The sequence below is a fragment of the Coturnix japonica genome, chromosome 3 (genome assembly GCF_001577835.2).
Source record: "Coturnix japonica isolate 7356 chromosome 3, Coturnix japonica 2.1, whole genome shotgun sequence".
NCBI classification, from domain to species: domain Eukaryota; kingdom Metazoa; phylum Chordata; class Aves; order Galliformes; family Phasianidae; genus Coturnix; species Coturnix japonica.
Window position 1 is genome coordinate 80,322,939 of NC_029518.1, and position 17,952 is coordinate 80,340,890.

Sequence of the window (17,952 nt, forward strand, 5' to 3'; positions counted from 1 at the left end):
TTGCCTTTAAGGAAGCATTTTCTAAATGACATTGTGCACTCAAGTGCTGAGTGAGTCATATGTTTATGTCTGACTCTGCTGAAAGAGTGGCAGGCATCAGCCAGCAACCAGAATTTGAAATGCTTTATTAGCTACCTACCAAGCTATACAAAATCACTGCTCCCTAAGTAAAAGCTTGAACTCTTCCTTTGGTAGGGGGTGGTAAAATTGACCTCTCTGAGAAGCAAGTGAAAGCTGAGTATTGCCAAGGAAGATGCTGGCCATCCTACAACAGTACCGAAAAGTGGAAATAAAACATCACAACTGTTATTGGAGTGATGAGCTGCCATGTTATGGTTGTGGCTCCGTTATCAAATTATACTGAGCCAGGACTCAAGATTATGGGTTCAGAATGCACCCAAAATCACTCATCCAACATTATCTAAGAATGTCCATCACAGAGTGTAAGGTTTAGTGGAGGTACAGAGGTGCCCAAATAGATTTTGGAAGGCTTTGAGGAACGCCTTCCACCAAGAACCACTTAGGAAATGAAACGACTGAGAAGAGAAAGACACTACAGGTCACTTAGGATAGGAAGCAACAGGTTAGAATAAAGATTTAAATTTTACAGTGGAGTGAAGTCACAAACAGATATCCTCAGAGATATGCTCTGGAAAGTGGGTTCTGAATTATAAATATAGATCAGCCACAAGAGAGTGGCTAGAAAAGTGACAGCATTCACTAGTAATACTGAATCATTTAGAGTTATAAGAAGAAAAATTCCATGCAAAGAAGTGCTGATAGGTGCTATGACACTGAGAGATTCAATGACAGAAAGACAGGTGAGACTTAACGGAATTCAACATTGATACTTTCATAGGAGAAAAAGTAAACTACATCCTAAATTTACAAATGCAATGATGAACTCATTAACTCAGAAACTAGCCCTCACTACTCAGAAAATATAACTTGTATTTATTGTATACAGTTCTAAGCAAACATTGTCTCACCACCCCATACATGTAAGAAGAACTGCATTAATTACTAGGAATTGTTAAGAAATTGATAGAAATAACAGTAAAGAACATTGTCCCATTTTTCTGTAAACAGGAAATGTAGTATTCAGAGCTAGACAAGAGTGGCTTATGTTTTTGATCTCCCAGTCTTAAAGAGAAATGCCTGAAAAAGATATCAAGGACACCAAGGACTATCCAGATGGACAACAACATTTGTACCACTCAAAGACCAGTTAAGCCATTTTGAGTTTTCAGTATAGAGAAGTGACTGATATAGTGTTGTAGTTAATATCTAGAAAATCATAGAAGATAATTGGAAAGTAAAGAAAGAGCAATTATTTTCCATTTCATTACAGCAACTGAGATCAAGCACTAGCTTTAAAGCAAATACATGAAGTACCATTTCACGTAGGGCATAATTTAAAAGTAATTTCTGATGCTACAGAATGTTGAAGAGATCTAAATATAAAAATTTTAAAAGTAATTGGAAAAAAAACATAAGAGAAGAACTGGTCAAAGCTTAGTAAACAGAATAAATTGATTCAGGAAGTCCCAGGAATGCCACTAGGTGAAATGCAATGGGGAAATTCTCATCCACTTCTCATTTTTTTCTGATCAATAAAGACTAGTAGATTCTACAGTTGCAATATATGTCATGACTCATCAGAACTCTTAACTTTGTCATTTGATCCATGGATTTACAAATAATAGTAGGATTTACAGGTCCTTAAAAAAGGTATGTTTTTGATATGGAAGAAAATAGATAGTTCAGAATAGTGCAGTTCCATAAGAAGCAATGCAACTTTGAGGAAAGATCTTGTCTGCAACTCCCTTTAAAGGATTAAGAAAGCAAATAATTTCAGATTTCACACTTATACAGATTTTGAAAATCAGCATTGTACAGTTGTGCAACACATACCATCTGACTCTCCGCTACCACAGGTGTTGATTTGTAAAGGTTAGCCTGCAAAAAAAAGGGAATAAATTCTGCATTACATACAGTATCTTTGTGATTATAGCAACGAAAATCACGAAGAATGTTTTCACCACTGACAGTTCTGTTTTACTACTGTTCCACTGTTGATGAATTTGAATAATAAGCAAAAGTAATGCATTTGCAGTTGTTAGTTCAACTGCATTTTTTCAGAGACCTTTTTTAAGAGGATGAAAACTTGCAGATAACAGTATACTTGGGTACAGAAGATTTTAACAGTCATTCAGTGACGTGCAATTGGTAAGAGAAATTAAAACACTGCATTCAAAACCCACAAAAGTAACTTACTTAGAAAATGATTGTGTTTATATGTTTATACTATCACTAATCAGAAATACCACCTGTTACAATTGGAAAGATTAACGCAGTGGAAAGGTGATAGAGGAGTGTAACAGCAAAGGAACTAGCACAGATAAAATGGCATTACAAAGCCCACCTCCGAAGATCTCAGGAAAGACTTTGTAGGGAAGGATGTCCAACCAGAGATCCTTCCCCAGAGCCAGCCTGCCCTTAAATGAGGCCTAAGAGAGGTGCGGCTAGGCTCCATCCCTTCCAGCCACACAGCTGTGTGCCTTCACCTATGCTCCCAGGGCTGACTGGTTCCATATGAATATGAAGTGTAACAACAGCCAAGGTAAATTTTAATTGCCATTTTAATTGTAAAATGATGGGATATTTCAACATTTTTTGTGTATTTTACTGTTCTATACAACCTACCGAAATAATGTTGTAAGTTGTATGTACATGCACACATATGTTTGTAATACTTTATGACAAAGTTTCCCATCCCTGAAACATAAACAAGCTGAAGCTTTCCTTTTAACTGAAATCACCTTCAAAATAATGTTTTCCATCAAGAGAAACATAACCAGCTGGTTGAGGGAGGTGATTCTGCCACCTCCTGAAGTACTCTATCTAGTTCTGGAGCCCTCAACACCAGGACATGGATTTGTTGGAACAGGTCCAGAAGAGGGCCACAAAGCTGATCAGATGGCTGGAGCACCTCCCCTACTACAAGGACAGGCTGGGGCTCTTCAGCCTGGAGAAGAGAAGGGTCCAAGGAGATCTTACAGCAGCTTTCCAATACCTGAAGGGGGCCTACAAGAAAGCTGGGGAGGGACTTTCTATAAGGACAGGTAGCATCAGGATGAGGCAAAATGGTTCTGAACTGGAAGAGGATAGGCTTAGACTTAAGACTAGACATTGTTGCACAAGGTGCACAGAGAGGCTGTGAATGCCCTGTCCCTGAAGACATTTGAGGCCAGGCTGGTTGGGGCTGTGAGCAACCTGGTCTGGAGGAAGGTGTCCCTGCCTATAGCAGGGGGTTGGAACCACATAATCTTAAAGGTCCCTTCAAACCCAAACCATTCTATGACTCTCTGATTCAGTGATTTTGACAAGTGTCTCAATATCACACATCATGTATGTACAAATGCTTAATTACCATCTTAATTATGTCTAGTAAAATTAATTTGTATAAACAAAAAATACTTCTTCTAAAAGAAAAGAAAAAATGATAAGGAAAGGCTGGCTGAAGATCATTTTTCCCAGAGAGCTCACATGACAGAACATGAGTTTGGGAATCCCCTGGGGAAACTCACTGTTTGACACTGTGGTCACGATTGTCTGTACTGTATTCAGTTCCTGATTTCTACCAGAGATTTCTACTGTTGGACTGGCTCAGTATGGGCATCTTGTTTTAAACAAATACTTTGTACCCACTACTGTAAAATGTTGGCCTCTGGGCCAAAAGTCTTCATCCAGTCAAGGAAAGCCAGCAAACACACAGACTCAGTCACCAGTCCTTTCCAGTTAATCGTCAGCGTGCCAATTGTCAGTCCATGCCAACTATCACTCCTCCAGTTGTCCTCCACAGACTGCATGATAGCTTGGAGCCTGCTGCTCCCATGGACTGGAGAGGCAGCACAAGCCTGAGCCTTGTGTGAGTATGAGGGCCTTTGAGATTAGGGAAGTGGACAAGGAAAAGAAGACCATTATTTGGAAGAACACTTCATTGTGCTCTCATCCCAAGAGCCAGAGGACAAACTCATGCCTGGTTTATGTGTAGGGGCAAAAACAACCGTTTTGTGTCCTAACTAGGAGGCATAGCAAGAAAGAGGAAAGAACTGCAATGTCTAGGGTCCAGTGGGGACACCTGGCTTGACCCTGCTGCAGTGTGTGATGACACCCCATAAGAGCCTGGTCACACCAAAGTCAGCCCGCACAGTGCGGTGTGGAGAACACAGTCTGTTAGCACAGTGATCAGATGTACTGCCAGACAAAAAACAATTGTCTTTTGTACAACATATAAAAAGGGTTAGCCTACTCTTATGTCTTTGCATTATTCCCAAATATTGGTTTGCATCAGTTATTTAGAATGTTACAGGAAAGACAGGGAAGATAAAGTTTTTAAGGATGATTTTGTATGCAAGTGAAAAAAACCTGTGTTCCTATGCATGTAAGTTGGATGTCTAAATGTGTTTGTAGGTGTATTTCAGACACTGTTTTGGATCCTGAAGAAATGTGCTGAAATGGTAGTAATATATATTCTTTTCTCACAGGCTACATCTGAAATACACTCTTTTATTTCATTAAAAAAGCACTCCTCTAATATATTTTCTAATTACTATGAGCCAGCATAATCTGTCAAGAAAAAATCACAGTATGTAATAAAATATGCATGCCGCCACATTTGAGAAGCAAAATTGAATTGATCAGTCAAGCACTGTGCTGGCATAAAACTAAATGGCCTTTATTGCTTTTGTTAGCACTGCTTTGATCTGAGATTCAATAGAATGTCTGAATGATGAATAGTAAACTCAGATATGTCACCACATGACTAGATGAGCTAGAAGTAAAATATAGAACCTGGAGTAACTGTTAGAGCTAGTGTGAAGTAGAATGTTAATTGGGTTAAATGTCACAATTGTTTAACTGATGATTCAGTATACAAGTTTTCTTTGCACGTTGGAATGTGTACATGTCAGAAAACACCCTTTGTTCATTTAAGTCTAAGTAATGGGTTTGCAGTCATCTCTATACCTTGGAAGGAAAAATTTGATTGAACCCCAAACTCCGATAGAAAGGCAAGAGCCAAAACACTTTGTCAGGGCAAATAACTTAGCCCTTGACCCTCACTTGAAACAAACATCAACAAAGGATTGTGTGAACAAATCAATTATAAAATCATATTTGCACAGGTAGAATTATAAACAGACACTGCACAGAAGAAATTCCAGTCATGAAAAATTTAAGCAGAAATAAGACATTTCAGGTCTCAATCAGAATGCCCTAATGAACTCTCTTTGTAGAGAGGACAACACCTCATGCTATTCCAGCATCACCTATGTGCCAACAAAACAAACATGTTAGCAAGCTGACCTTCAAAACCTACAAAATTAGACATTTCTTCATGCCAAACAGTTATAACAGTAGTTATAAAAATACTTACATATCTGGTTTCACGTCCAGCTGCTCTCTGCAATGTTGCCGACACCTTATACAAAATAAACGAATATATCAACAACAAAGAATGAGGCACTAACAGTGAGATTTTCATCACTGTGATGTTACTAATTGCTCAAATTCAATTCTCCACAAAGATTCATGAGATACTTGAAAATAAAATACATTAAAGTTTTCTAGAGGTATTTACTGTTTCAATTATTATTTCATTTATACTCAAAGACATCAATTGCACTCCATTAGAGCTGGCCCTTAAATTATCTCTGAGAATTGACCTAATAAAATTCTTATTGGTAGGCAATTACTGGTATGGTTGCACTGTGAAGTTTAACTCACATTTGCTCACAAAAACCACTTTAAACTTCATCTTTACATTTTCTCATTTGCTGTCATCTGATGTCTATTTGGAAAGAGCATTTTGTGTGTGAGTTCATTCACCTACCTTGCCAACATCTGACTCTGTGTTCATCTGCAGGAAACTCGGAGAAGATTCACATCGGCGCTGGAAAATTATTATTGACAGAGAACAAACTTATTAACGATGAGACAAAAAGAAGGGAATTGAAAAAGTCAGTCCCACATACTGATAGGTTACCATGGTCAATGGGTCCTGCAGGACTTGATCGATGACCGCACACAGCTCTTCTGTTTGTTGTCTGAGCTGGGCAGGGGAGCACATCTGAAAAAGGAGAATGGATCACCCACTTAACCTTTGATTTTTGTTTTCATTAAAGACTTGAGAGATAAAACAGCGCTACCTCTGAGTGGGTGTCCAAACTAGTGCCTTCAGTCACACCAGCAGCCTTGGTTGGCTCTTCTAATGCCTGCAATTCAAAAGATTCCCGAGTTAAAAAAAAAATTAAATAAGTTTTCATACGCATAAAAAATAACATTCCTAGATATGACACTTGTCATTCTGTCATGGAAATATGCAAGAACAAATTACAGTAGGGTTCTCGAGGCTATCATCTTCTGATCTTGAATTAGAAAGTTTATTTGCAGTGAGAGAAAGAATATTCAAGATAGGCGAATTATCCATGCTCAGAAAATAACAGTTTAAATTGTCATCTTTTTCTACAACACCCCATCTCTCACAGTGAACTGCACACACTGAATTTACACCATGGACCACAGAGGTACCAGATGTGTGCCTGCCACGCACCACTGGAAGACACAATTGGCTGTAAGAAGGCAGGCAAAATATGAGGGGCTGTTTAGTCTGGGGAAAAGGAGGCTGAGGGGTGACCTTATTGCTCTCTTCTGATATCTAAAAGGTGCTTACAGTAGGAGCAGTGTTGGTCTCTTCTCACTGGTGACAGTACAATGGGAAATGGCCTCAAGTTGAGCCAGGGTCAGTTTAGTTTGGATACAAGAAAAAATTCTTCGCAGAAAGAGTTGTTAAGCACTGCAATAGGCTCCCCAGGGAGATGGTTGAGTCACCATGCCTGGATGTGTTTAAAAACTGTTTTGACGTGGTGCTCAGGGACATGATTTAGCAGAGGGTTGCTAGTTAGGGTAGTATGATTAGGTTGTGGTTGGTCTCAGTGATCTTTAAGGTCTTTTCCAATCTGAGCAATTCTATGATTATATGACATTGGAGGGATCAGCAGTGTTTGTGGATTTTTTGTGTAACAGATTATGCTTTTCTGAAGTTTTGTGGTTGATGATTATTAGCAATAAATAAATAAGAAAGAAAAAAAAAGCATTCCTATGAGGACTTTTTCATGCATGAGGCATCCTGTGAGGGACATATCTGGGCTGTAGTTACAGAGGACATATATAAGGCTGAGAGGAAAATGGCAGAATCTTTAAGGAAAAAAAAAAGAAAAAAAGGAAAAAAGGGGAAAAAAATGAAAGAATGAAAGAAATGAAGCATGTACTTAAGGAATTATTTATGAGTTAAATTTTTTTGAGTGTGGTTATATTTTTTCTCTCCTTGCCTAGCTATGGCAGCATACATCTATTCATGCAGAAGTGAAAAGTATGTGTCAGGGTTTTTTGCTTGTACTTTACCAGTATCACCAATGATTCTGTGCAGAAACACATGTATGATGCCTTGAATCAGAAAGTACAGTAAGAAAAAATGAAGGGTAATTTCTTTCCAAACACATTTCTTCTCTGCCCTGCAGTTCTAGACAATCCTGTTGGCCTTACAGTTGACATAGTTCCAAAGGAAAAGAGTAAAATAATGATTACTTTTGAGATAAATATAATAATAGTGTAATGTTCTCCTGAGACAGAAGATAAAAAGATTTTTCTTCTATCTCATCACTGCTATCCAGCTAAAATTTCAGATCAAAAGACAGAGCTATAAAAGAGAAGAGCTAAACAAAAGAGAGCACAGCACTATACTTAAGGGCTGCATGTCCAGTTCAGATTCAGTCAGATTGCATCCTCCTTGTAAATGTAATCTGAAGTGGTAAAATGTAAAATGAAGAAGAGTCTTTCCAGTGCCTATTAGGGCCAGGATTACCAAAGCCAGTTGTTGTGGAGGGATGATAAGTTTTAGTCAGGAACCTGTTGCATTAAGAAATTGCCATTGGTCACATGTTCAGAATGGAGAACTTGATAAGCCCCTCAAAACTCATAAGATATTGATATATTAATGAAAATAACAAATTTTTTAAGGAAAAAAAATCATATTTCTCTTTCAAATTCATCTCACTAGAGCAGTAGCAGAGGGTGAATACTATCAAGGGTAGGGCACAGCTCTGGATGGAAGATCTGGATGGCTATTTCTAGAGGAAATTCAGTCTCATCCACAAGTCTATGTCAAGAACCAAGATTCTGGATAACTGAAGTATCAAGCATCCTTCAATTTCAGTAGAAACTGCGAACACAAATAACCTGTGTAGTTTGGAGCTTCCATTTACTTAGGCAAGTGCAGCACCAAGGCCTGTGCATGCAGTAGACCTCCTTAGATACTATCATCACACACACAGCAGCCATGCTATAAAAAACTGCTGTATTCTGTGCCTTTCTGAACCTTTAAAATTTCAAAGTAATTCATGTAGATTCTTTCACAGTTACTTTCCTTCCAGTTTTCTATTACAAAGTCCTAGTTCTCCAAAAAGAAATAAAAAAAGAAAGATAGCATTTGATTTAGTCTGTCATTAGCTTTTCCAAATACAACTCTTTTTTCTAGAAAAGCATTTTTTTCTTAATTCATTAGCATAGAGAAAAATTGAAGATTTAAATAGTAGTTCTGGCATTTTTTAACTTATTACTGCTGTTATCATGCAATAGTGTTATGATTAAATTGAAGTATTAGTGTTATGAACAGCACTGTTGATTAGCACTATCAACAGTATTCAGGCTTTGTTTCCTATGCTGATAACCGAACAATACCAAAAGCTGAACATTCTTCTTTAGCCATTCCAGTTACTTTATTGCATATGAAAAATACAGCAGAACCACAACTTAAAAGAAAAGAATAATTTAGAAAAGGAAAACTTGTTTGTGATAGAACTTAAATATGCAGATGAAATGGACAATTGCTGAACAGCTGATTTTGTCCTTGCAAAAGGTAACTTTGAGGGTGTGATGCACAAATGCTATTGACATCAGTGATGACTATAAACTCTCCCTCCTCTCTCCCTCAAGCAATTTGATTGCTAAAGCTGTATCAGGGCAGAAAGGACACTAGCAAATGAACTGACCACGATCTCCAATATTTCATAAGAAGAATTAAAGCTATGGACAACATGCAGGAGATGTGGAACTTTGTTTCATTCACCAGTTATTGACATCAATCTTGTAATATGAATCTGACACAACTTCCTTCTTACCATATTCAGAAAAGCCTGTGCTGTACAAAAACCAAGAAATTTCCTCTTATTGCTCTTGCACATTTTCTTTCAGCATTTTTCTAACACCTCTGCACATGCAAAAAAAATCTTCAATATAGTGGATTTTCATGTATCACCAGTTCCCAGAATTATTCCTTAGAGATTCTGGGAAATGATACTGAGAAGACCTGACTAATATCCCTCTTATAAAATAAATTTTATTAAAAGCTGCAAGACCTTTGAAAGAAAGATGGAGCTCATAGCCTGCTCCTACATTGGCACGGTTGGTCATTATTAAAGACAAATTAGGTCATGCGGCACTCTAGGACTGCACAAATTACTTTTTTCTTTCATGTCTCTTGGTAAGAAAGAACTCTAGCCTTCAGAAGCCTTAACATGGATACATAATCTAGATGCAAGAAATTTACTCAGTGAGTGCACACCAGAAGTATTTGAGGGGGAAAAAATACAGTTTTTTAATTAAAATGTCCTGAACAAAGAGTTGCCAAATATGCTTTTCAAAATCAGGATGGTCATCACAAACTTTAAAATAACCAATTTATTTAAAAATTATATTGTAGTCCTCTATTAATACTTAGTTTATAAATACAAGTCAGAGAAGCCAGCAGTGATTCCATTTGCACTCCTTTCATCCAGTTATATTTAATGTTTTTTAATTTTTTATTTAATGTTTTTCAGAAAATTTAGTGGTTTTGATTGTGATAGTTGTACTTCCTGACACCACCGATCATCCTTGTTTCATTTCATTCAGATATAGTTGAAGTTGGAGCAGAACACCCGCAGCTAGACCAAACCCAGTATGCACAGATTTTCTTCCAATCCAAATGACACACAGAGAAAAAAAGCTCACCCCTTTCATCAGCATGCAGTTAGGATGCATATCTGGACAATCTCGGTAATTCCGAACTGCCATGCATTAGAACTTGCTGATTACTGATTTGCTCAAAGAAGTCTTGCTTGTTTTGCAGTTCCAGGAAGTCCAACAGAGTTTTGGGCTTAGAACTCCAATTAGAAATAATTCTGAATATCTAGTACCCACTGACTATCTACTTAAATTTAGGAATTTCTCTATAACCTCTTGAAATAGGCTCTTCATGAAAATCCATTTTGAGTGGAAGATATTTTTATTGATATTTGATAAATAAAAACTTTATATAACAAGTATATTACTTTTGAAAAGGATATACTATCTGATTAGGACTGGAATTTTGAATTTGATTATGATCTTATTTCTATAACTGTGGAAACTATTCAAGAGTGAATGCTAGTAGAGGAGTGACTCATTCATTCATCCAACATTAATAAGGCCAGAAGGAACCACAGTGATCACCCAACCTTTTCTTTAAACCACAGAACTGCCTGGATTTACTCTACGAAATGCCAGGAAAGTGTCATGTCTTGATTGTTTAATTTCTATCATAAAGAGCCCATTTCACTCTCTCTGGATTTTCTTCTTCAAATGTTTAATTAATTTTTTCTATTGAAATTTTGTCTTATGCCTAGATTAAACTCTTCCTTCCTCTTCTAGCCAGTGGATGCTATTGTCTATTTTGTTGAAGAGTTCATTATTACTGCCTCATTACTTTGAATCTGTAGTGATTATGGCACTGTTGGCTGGCCACAGCTACCTCAACCTCCTTATCACCATCTCTGCTGTCCTTCCTCCAAGCACTGTTAGATGGCTCCTGTGCTGGTAAAGGCACTGTCTCCTACCTGTCTCACTTCTAGACAAGCTCCTGGCTCGCCTTCCCTGGGAAGCAGTCCACTGTTGTTGCCCCTGGGGAGAGTCTGACTGTGATGCTGAGCACAAGTAGCTTAAAAATATGGCTTCCCTATTCTACAGTCACATTCTCCAAGCCAAATCCTGGATTTTCTTTTTCCTGGGCAGAGTACAGGTGATACAAAGAGCATCAACTTCATCTAAGCTAAAATAGATAGAATGCATATCACTTACAGGACTTGATGAGATTAAACCATTTTCTGAATTGCCAGAATGCATGTATCTGTAATTATTAAGCTTTTCCTTCGCTTCTAATGAGTACAGATTTGAATGATTCATTTAGACTGAGAGTACTCAAGGATCAAAATATGTCCTAAATAAGATGTTTAGATGATTATAGCCTAATAGTTTCATAAGGAGAAGCTAAAATATGATGGCTCAAATTGAAGTATTTACACTCACATAAAAGAAAAGATTAGACACATGGAGGCGATTTAGAGGCAAACAAAACATCTTACCATATGTGACATCAGTGACAATTTTCTTTCATGTGATCTAATTATTATTTTACATGAACTGTCACTTGATCACATGCATACCGGCGGATCTAATAAAACTCCTTTCTCATAACTACTCAAAATAGGTAACATAACTGCACAGTGCAAAAAAGTTTGCCTTCAGAAAATTTGCATTTCTAGCTCAATCACACAGCAAAGTACTTTCTTTTAGCATTTAAGCAGATGAAGAATTCCTAATCATGCATTGTGTTCAGTAGTATCTGTGCCTTCACAGGACTCCTGCCTTACTAAAATAAATGCCACTCAAAATGATCTTCTCCAAACAATCTTTATCTCAATGTATCATACATGTATCAATGAATACTTTTCAGACAAAGTCAAATCTGAAGTGGTATTTCAGAAAACACCATAACGCTTCCAGCCACTAACAGGTTCTCTGCCCTCCAAAAGACCTCCCATAATACATAGAGAATGAGTGTGGGATCCCCCAAAACAAATATTTTCCTTTCCTAATCCATTTCCTCTGCATGCTAATGTAGACATTGTCTAACCTGGCATGTTCAAGATTTAAGTAAAAGAAGGTTTTTATTTTATGCAAATGATGAATATATTCACTCAAGGTTAAATTGGAAAAGAAGAGATCTCCCGTTTTTGGAAAAAAAGAAACACATAATCTTGTTTAAGTCATTTAAGTGATAAGTGCTGGGTCATAATCAAAAATATTTCAAGGGCAAAATGATCATCTTCAAAATTCTTTATGCAGAGAAAAAATTCATACTCTCCAATGTCTTTAAGCTCCATAAAATTATAGTGAAATCCACTGAGCTGTGCATGTAAAGAATATTTAGATGTGCACATAGGAATGCTTAATCTAACAGAATTTATTGGAAGCTAAGTTCCTGAACTATGTCCAAAGCTATACTTGGGATGCCAGAGTGATTCAGAATGTCTAAATACCTTTGTGACATGGTTTTTGGTGCTAAGGGATGTGTACCAGTGAGAGGACTCAGTAGCTCAGTTTGATAACTGGACTCAGTGACCTTGAAGATTCATAGAAACTAAGTGATTCTGTGATTCCATGGTTCAAACTATATAAAGTGCTTATCTCGCTTCTAATCACAGGGTTTAATTATTTTTGTTTTTTGCAGTGCTTAATAGAATAACCTTTTGTGAAAAGCTAATTCTGGCAAAGTTTTCAGAAAAACAGACATTGCTGAATACAGAAGATACAGATCATCTTGTCCAACCCCTCCACTTTGAACTCCACATGAAAAATTCAAAATTTCAACTTTCTTCCAAAGTTGCATTATCAACATAAGAATTATAACATTATAACATTATAACATAGCCTTTTATTGCTATTTCCTTTGTAGTAAATAAATATACTAGGGACTGGTGTCTGGATCTATCATATTATTCTACAGAAGACGACTGTTATCCTAAGCTGCCTCCTGGGAACAGACCCACGGCCAATGCAGTCAAAGAACTTAGGGGAGTTGTTTGGGAAAACAGTGGATAAAACATCAGTGCAATGACTAGGACCATTTTCACAGCATAACAATATGACTGATAAATTCCTGAGTCTGGGGATGATTAATGGTGTTTTTAAATTTACTAGTATGAGCAAAGACATTGAAGAACCATTTACTGACCAAACCTATCTACTGATGGATAGATCCAGGAATAGCAGTGCTCCAGAGATTTTCAAATAGCAAAATAAACTTTGAGACATTGTCAGAAATGACAACTCCCTTAGGTTTTTTGTTTTTGTTGGTGGTGGTGGTTTCTTTTTTTACAGTAAATTTATTTGCAGAAATTCAGATTAGTGAAGTGTTTGATCTTCAGTGCAAAGCAGTTGACCCTGAAAAACTGTTGGAATTACATATAATCCTGAGCAGCTGGTTCACAGAGCTTATGTTGTGCAGTATCGCCAGCAGACATGTCAGAGTACGTACAAAAGCTGAATGCTCTAAAATATGAAATGCAATTCCCATGTATTTGAGCAAACACTAACCTTCTGTTCCATAAGTAATGTGTTTGTAGGGATTGCTGCAAATGCCTTGTAGCTTGTCTTGATCTTGTATTGCTAAAAAGGTAAACCAGAAAGCAGGAAGACAATCTAAGAAAGCTATACCTTAAAGAAAATCTAGTGTCTTTTTTAAGATTTTAAAGGACTGTAAGATACATCTTTTGCATTTAGGAATGAGGTAGGACTATGAGAACATTCCATATCAGTAGCTTATAAGTTGATTTTGATCACTTTCTACAGACCATCCTTATATCAGTATCAAAGGAGGTTGTGAGTTCATTCTTACTTTGCTTGCAATCACAGAATCAGAGAATGACCCGGGTTGGAAGGGACCTCAAGGATCATGAAGCTCCAACCCCCCTGCCTGGCAGGGCCACCAAATTTCCACGTTTACTAGATCAGGTTGTCCAGGGCCCCATCAAACCTGGCCTTGAACACCTCCAGGGACAGGACATCCACAACCTCCCTGGGCAGCCTGTTCCAGGACCTCACCACTTTCCTAGTAAAGAACTTCCCCCCAGCATCCAACCGAAATCTTCCCTCTTTCAACTTAAAACCATTTCCCCTTGTCATGCTATTGTCACAGCACTTTCAAAGAGTTTACTCCTCTCCTGATTATAGGTTCCCTTCAGGTACTGAAAGGCTGCAATGAAGTCACCCTCCCCCCCACCACCCCCCCCAGCCTTCTTTTCTTCAGGCTGAACAAGTTCATCTCCCTCAGCCCTCCTATGGATCCTTACAACAGCTGTCTTTCTTGTACTGAGGGCTCCATATCTAGACACAATACTCCAGATGGGGCCTCACAAGAGTCAATTTGAAATGATAACGCAAATCCACTTCTGTCAGTATATGCACTTCACAAACTGCTGCTGGGTGGTGAGATCCTGAACTGCTAAGTCACAATGACCTCTGTGATTGATGAATAAGATCTATAAATGCTGAATTACTTGGCAAAGTGGATAGATCTGTTAAGTACTGCTTTTTTTCCTCCTTTATAAATAACACTCACAGGCAACTATTTCAAAACAAAAAAAAAAAGAACTTTTACACTCAAATCAGGTACAGAGAAGTGACAATCTTAACCACAAAAAAAATATGGCTTAGGATACAAAAATTCTAAGATCTGCCTTTAAAAATATCATCTTTTAATAACTTTAGTTTTGACTAGTGATCCAAGGTCTGCAACACCTTCCCTATGAGGACAGGCTGAGAGAGCTGGGGATGTTCACCTCAGAGAAGAGATGGCTCCAGGGAGACCTGATAACACCCTTTCAGTATCTAAAGGTGGGCTATAAGAAAGAAGGGGACAGATTCTTCAGCAAGGTCTGTTGTGAATTCAGAAAAATAATGGAGTTTTCAGTTATTGGTTGAATATTTTGGTAAGATTTACCATGATGAATGATAGTAACTACAAAACAGTAGGCCGACAAATATGCCATACTGTGAGTTATTGATTTGTCTTTTAATTTAATTTAATTTAATTTAATTTAATTTAATTTAATTTTATTTTATTTTATTTTATTTTATTTTTAATATCTAATGGAAGACCCTGGTGGTAGAGGGGCAAGAATTTTAATTCAGATTAAAAAATTTTAAATCATCCTTTCACTTCTTCTGAAACACTGTAGAACACACCTTTGAAATCTTTCCACATATAATGCTGGATTTTCCCGAGACTTATATTTATTTCTACTCAGAACTTAGAGACTGACAGGTATTCAAGAAGCCTATAATCACGTATACTGAATGAATGTTCTGTCAAAGCAGATCAATGCAGAGCCAAAATCTTTTTTTTTTTCCCCATTTATTTCAGTTTTAGCCAATCAGACTTGGATGTTTACCATTTAGGTGCTTCAGTCAGAACTAAAGTCTTTTATAGATATAGGCATTTCTACAGAATAAGTCATCTCATCCTCAAATAGAAACCTGTAAAGGTAAAGCAAAATCATCCTGTAGATACACCATCACCTAATCACCTATCCATTGACTATAATTGAATTGCCCAATTTATGATATTATTTTTCAAATATCAAAAGACATTATTTATATCCTGTCTTTTGAATGTTTAGATGGCTAAAAATCTATATGCTATATAAAGATTTGTTTGTTCCCCAACATTGGGATAGGTATATATGTATTTGTGTGCTATATTCAAACAGGAAAAATCAATGAATGTATAGGAGTAAAACGGTGCAAAAAATTTTCTAACAAGAGCCAAAGATTTTAATTCTATTCTTTCATTGCCAAATCAGCAATTTTATCTGTACCCAACACATTCTACTGTCCATTTTGCTACACCAAGTCCATTAGAGCACCACTAAAATTGTTTTGAAAGCCCAGGAAGAGTACTTTTATTTCTTGAAGTTACTCACAGCCTAACACTTCACTATGTTCTGTGATTTTGATTATGTTCACATTCACTGTACAGAATGGAAGTATTCTTGGCAAAAATAAACATAAATATATAAAGCATGGGAACATAAAATATTAAAATGATAATACTTAAATTCACTCATAAACTACTCTTTGATTTCTATTAATTGGCACATGCATAAACATGAATACATAAGAGGTCCCATTAAATAATCTTTTTTGCATAATTGCTTTGATATCATGCTAATGAGACAGCTTGATGTGCCTGTTGAAAAGTACATCTAATGTCAAATTTCTGTTTTAAGAGGTGCTGGTTTAATAACTGTTGAAGCAACATTAATGTTGCAAAATTACACATACCAAAGTCAAGCTCTTTTGCACTTTTCCCTTGGAGAAATCTTACATGCAAAATTTTGTCATACATCAGCAGTCATTAGATGGAACAATCTGCTCTTTGTCTAGTCTTAAAGTTGAACTGATTGGTACTAAAAAGTCTTAAAGGCTGTTTAAAACACTGATGCTATTTCTCCTCAATCTTTTCATTTTTCTTCCCTTGAAAATATATGGAGATTTGAGGTCAAAGAGTCATCAGAAAGCCTGGTACCATTAACAGATAAGCAAAACAAAAGTCTGTTAAGCTATTTCAAAAACTAAGTATAGAAATAGATGAGAGCAGGAGGAAAGGAGGGCACTGAATATACACTGTTACTAGCAAGACATGAAGACTCAGTCTCACATTTTAAAGCCAGGAGAAACTCTTCCTATACTGAATTTCTGCATTTGATTTAGAGATTGCAGGTCATCCACATCCCCAGTGGAACCAGCTTTGTCTGCATGATTAAAAATGGCACCATTTTAACCAGTTGAGCCTGTTAAACTAATGTGTACTCTCCCGTGCTCCATATTATGGTCTGAAATTTCAAAAGTGCCACTGCATCACATGAACAGCAGAATTAGCAGGAAAAAGGACCATTGGAAGGGCAGAAATTATTAAATGGCCCCTGTAAATGTAATTGAAGCAATAGCTAAGTGCCACAAGCAGACAACTTCCTTATCATCGTAGATTATGCTGAAGACAGCAGACATCACAAGTGTGTTGTAATCCACAGACTCAGTCATGCTGTTCAGTTTTGTCACATGGGGCTTTTTTTCTTGATATTGTGACTATTTCATTTCTCTTTTCATTTCATTAAGTAGCCCCAACAGTGCATAATGACACCGTACAGCTGTGCTTGGCACAATGGTTCCTTTTGGGTTGTTTGGTTTTTGAAAGAACAGTGAGCGACAAATATTACTCTGTGCTGCTTTAAACCTCTCATTTTCAATTAATGTTTTCCAAGCAGTCCAGGTCACTCCAGCCACACCCAAGCTTTTAAGAACATATCTGACACAACTTGATCTGACAGACCAGGCTGCAATTTTGTGCTGCAAGCAAATATATCAAAAACTTATGATGGCCTTCCTGTGATGGGCAGCATGCTTCAGCTGCCCACGGTGAGCTCTGGAATCAGCAAGAAAGAGCACAAAGGGAGAGTACAGAATACAGAGATAAAAGAGGCTGGAAGGCCTTCCACAGCTCTGCTGTCTTCTGCTGTTGGCACACCCTTCTGCAGGGCAGTTTCCTTTCTTTTCCCCTGCACCTATCTGCTGTATATCTTGTGATCAGCCTTCCTTTCCTTTCCCTTCCCTCTATTAGATTTATCTTCGGGTTTAAAGGAAGGCTGTTTCCCAAGCACTCCTGCAGCAATTGCCATCGTTGCTTATTTTCACTCCGCTGAGACTCTCCTGCCTTTTGGTGAATGACAAACAGTGGGAGTACAGCTAATGCACCGAGTGTGAGACTTTCATATTTGCAGGACTACATCTTGTGGGAAAATCTCCCCATCCTCTGTCTAGCATAATAAGATTAGAAGTATCAGTGGGAAAGATGGGGAAGAAGCAGGGGACTGTCCTTGTCTTCTCTCTGGCTATTGGTTCTGAAGTCCCTGTTCAGCTAAGTTCAGCAGGTCAGAACCACTGGACACTAATCTTTCCTATCTCCTCCAATCC

General features: G+C 37.4%; 1 protein-coding gene across 1 annotated transcript in view; it reads right to left on the bottom strand.

Moving 5' to 3' along the window:
- The window catches only part of MLIP (muscular LMNA interacting protein), a 96,945-nt gene that overhangs the window by 28,989 nt on the left and 50,004 nt on the right, over positions 1 to 17,952 (bottom strand). Inside the window, exons 8-13 of the mRNA XM_015859233.1 lie at positions 13,516 to 13,587; positions 6,213 to 6,278; positions 6,050 to 6,133; positions 5,897 to 5,956; positions 5,441 to 5,485; positions 1,915 to 1,959 (exon numbers count right to left, since the gene is read on the bottom strand). Coding sequence (XP_015714719.1) covers positions 1,915 to 1,959; positions 5,441 to 5,485; positions 5,897 to 5,956; positions 6,050 to 6,133; positions 6,213 to 6,278; positions 13,516 to 13,587 — 372 coding nt within the window. The remainder of the gene's footprint in view (positions 1 to 1,914; positions 1,960 to 5,440; positions 5,486 to 5,896; positions 5,957 to 6,049; positions 6,134 to 6,212; positions 6,279 to 13,515; positions 13,588 to 17,952) is intronic.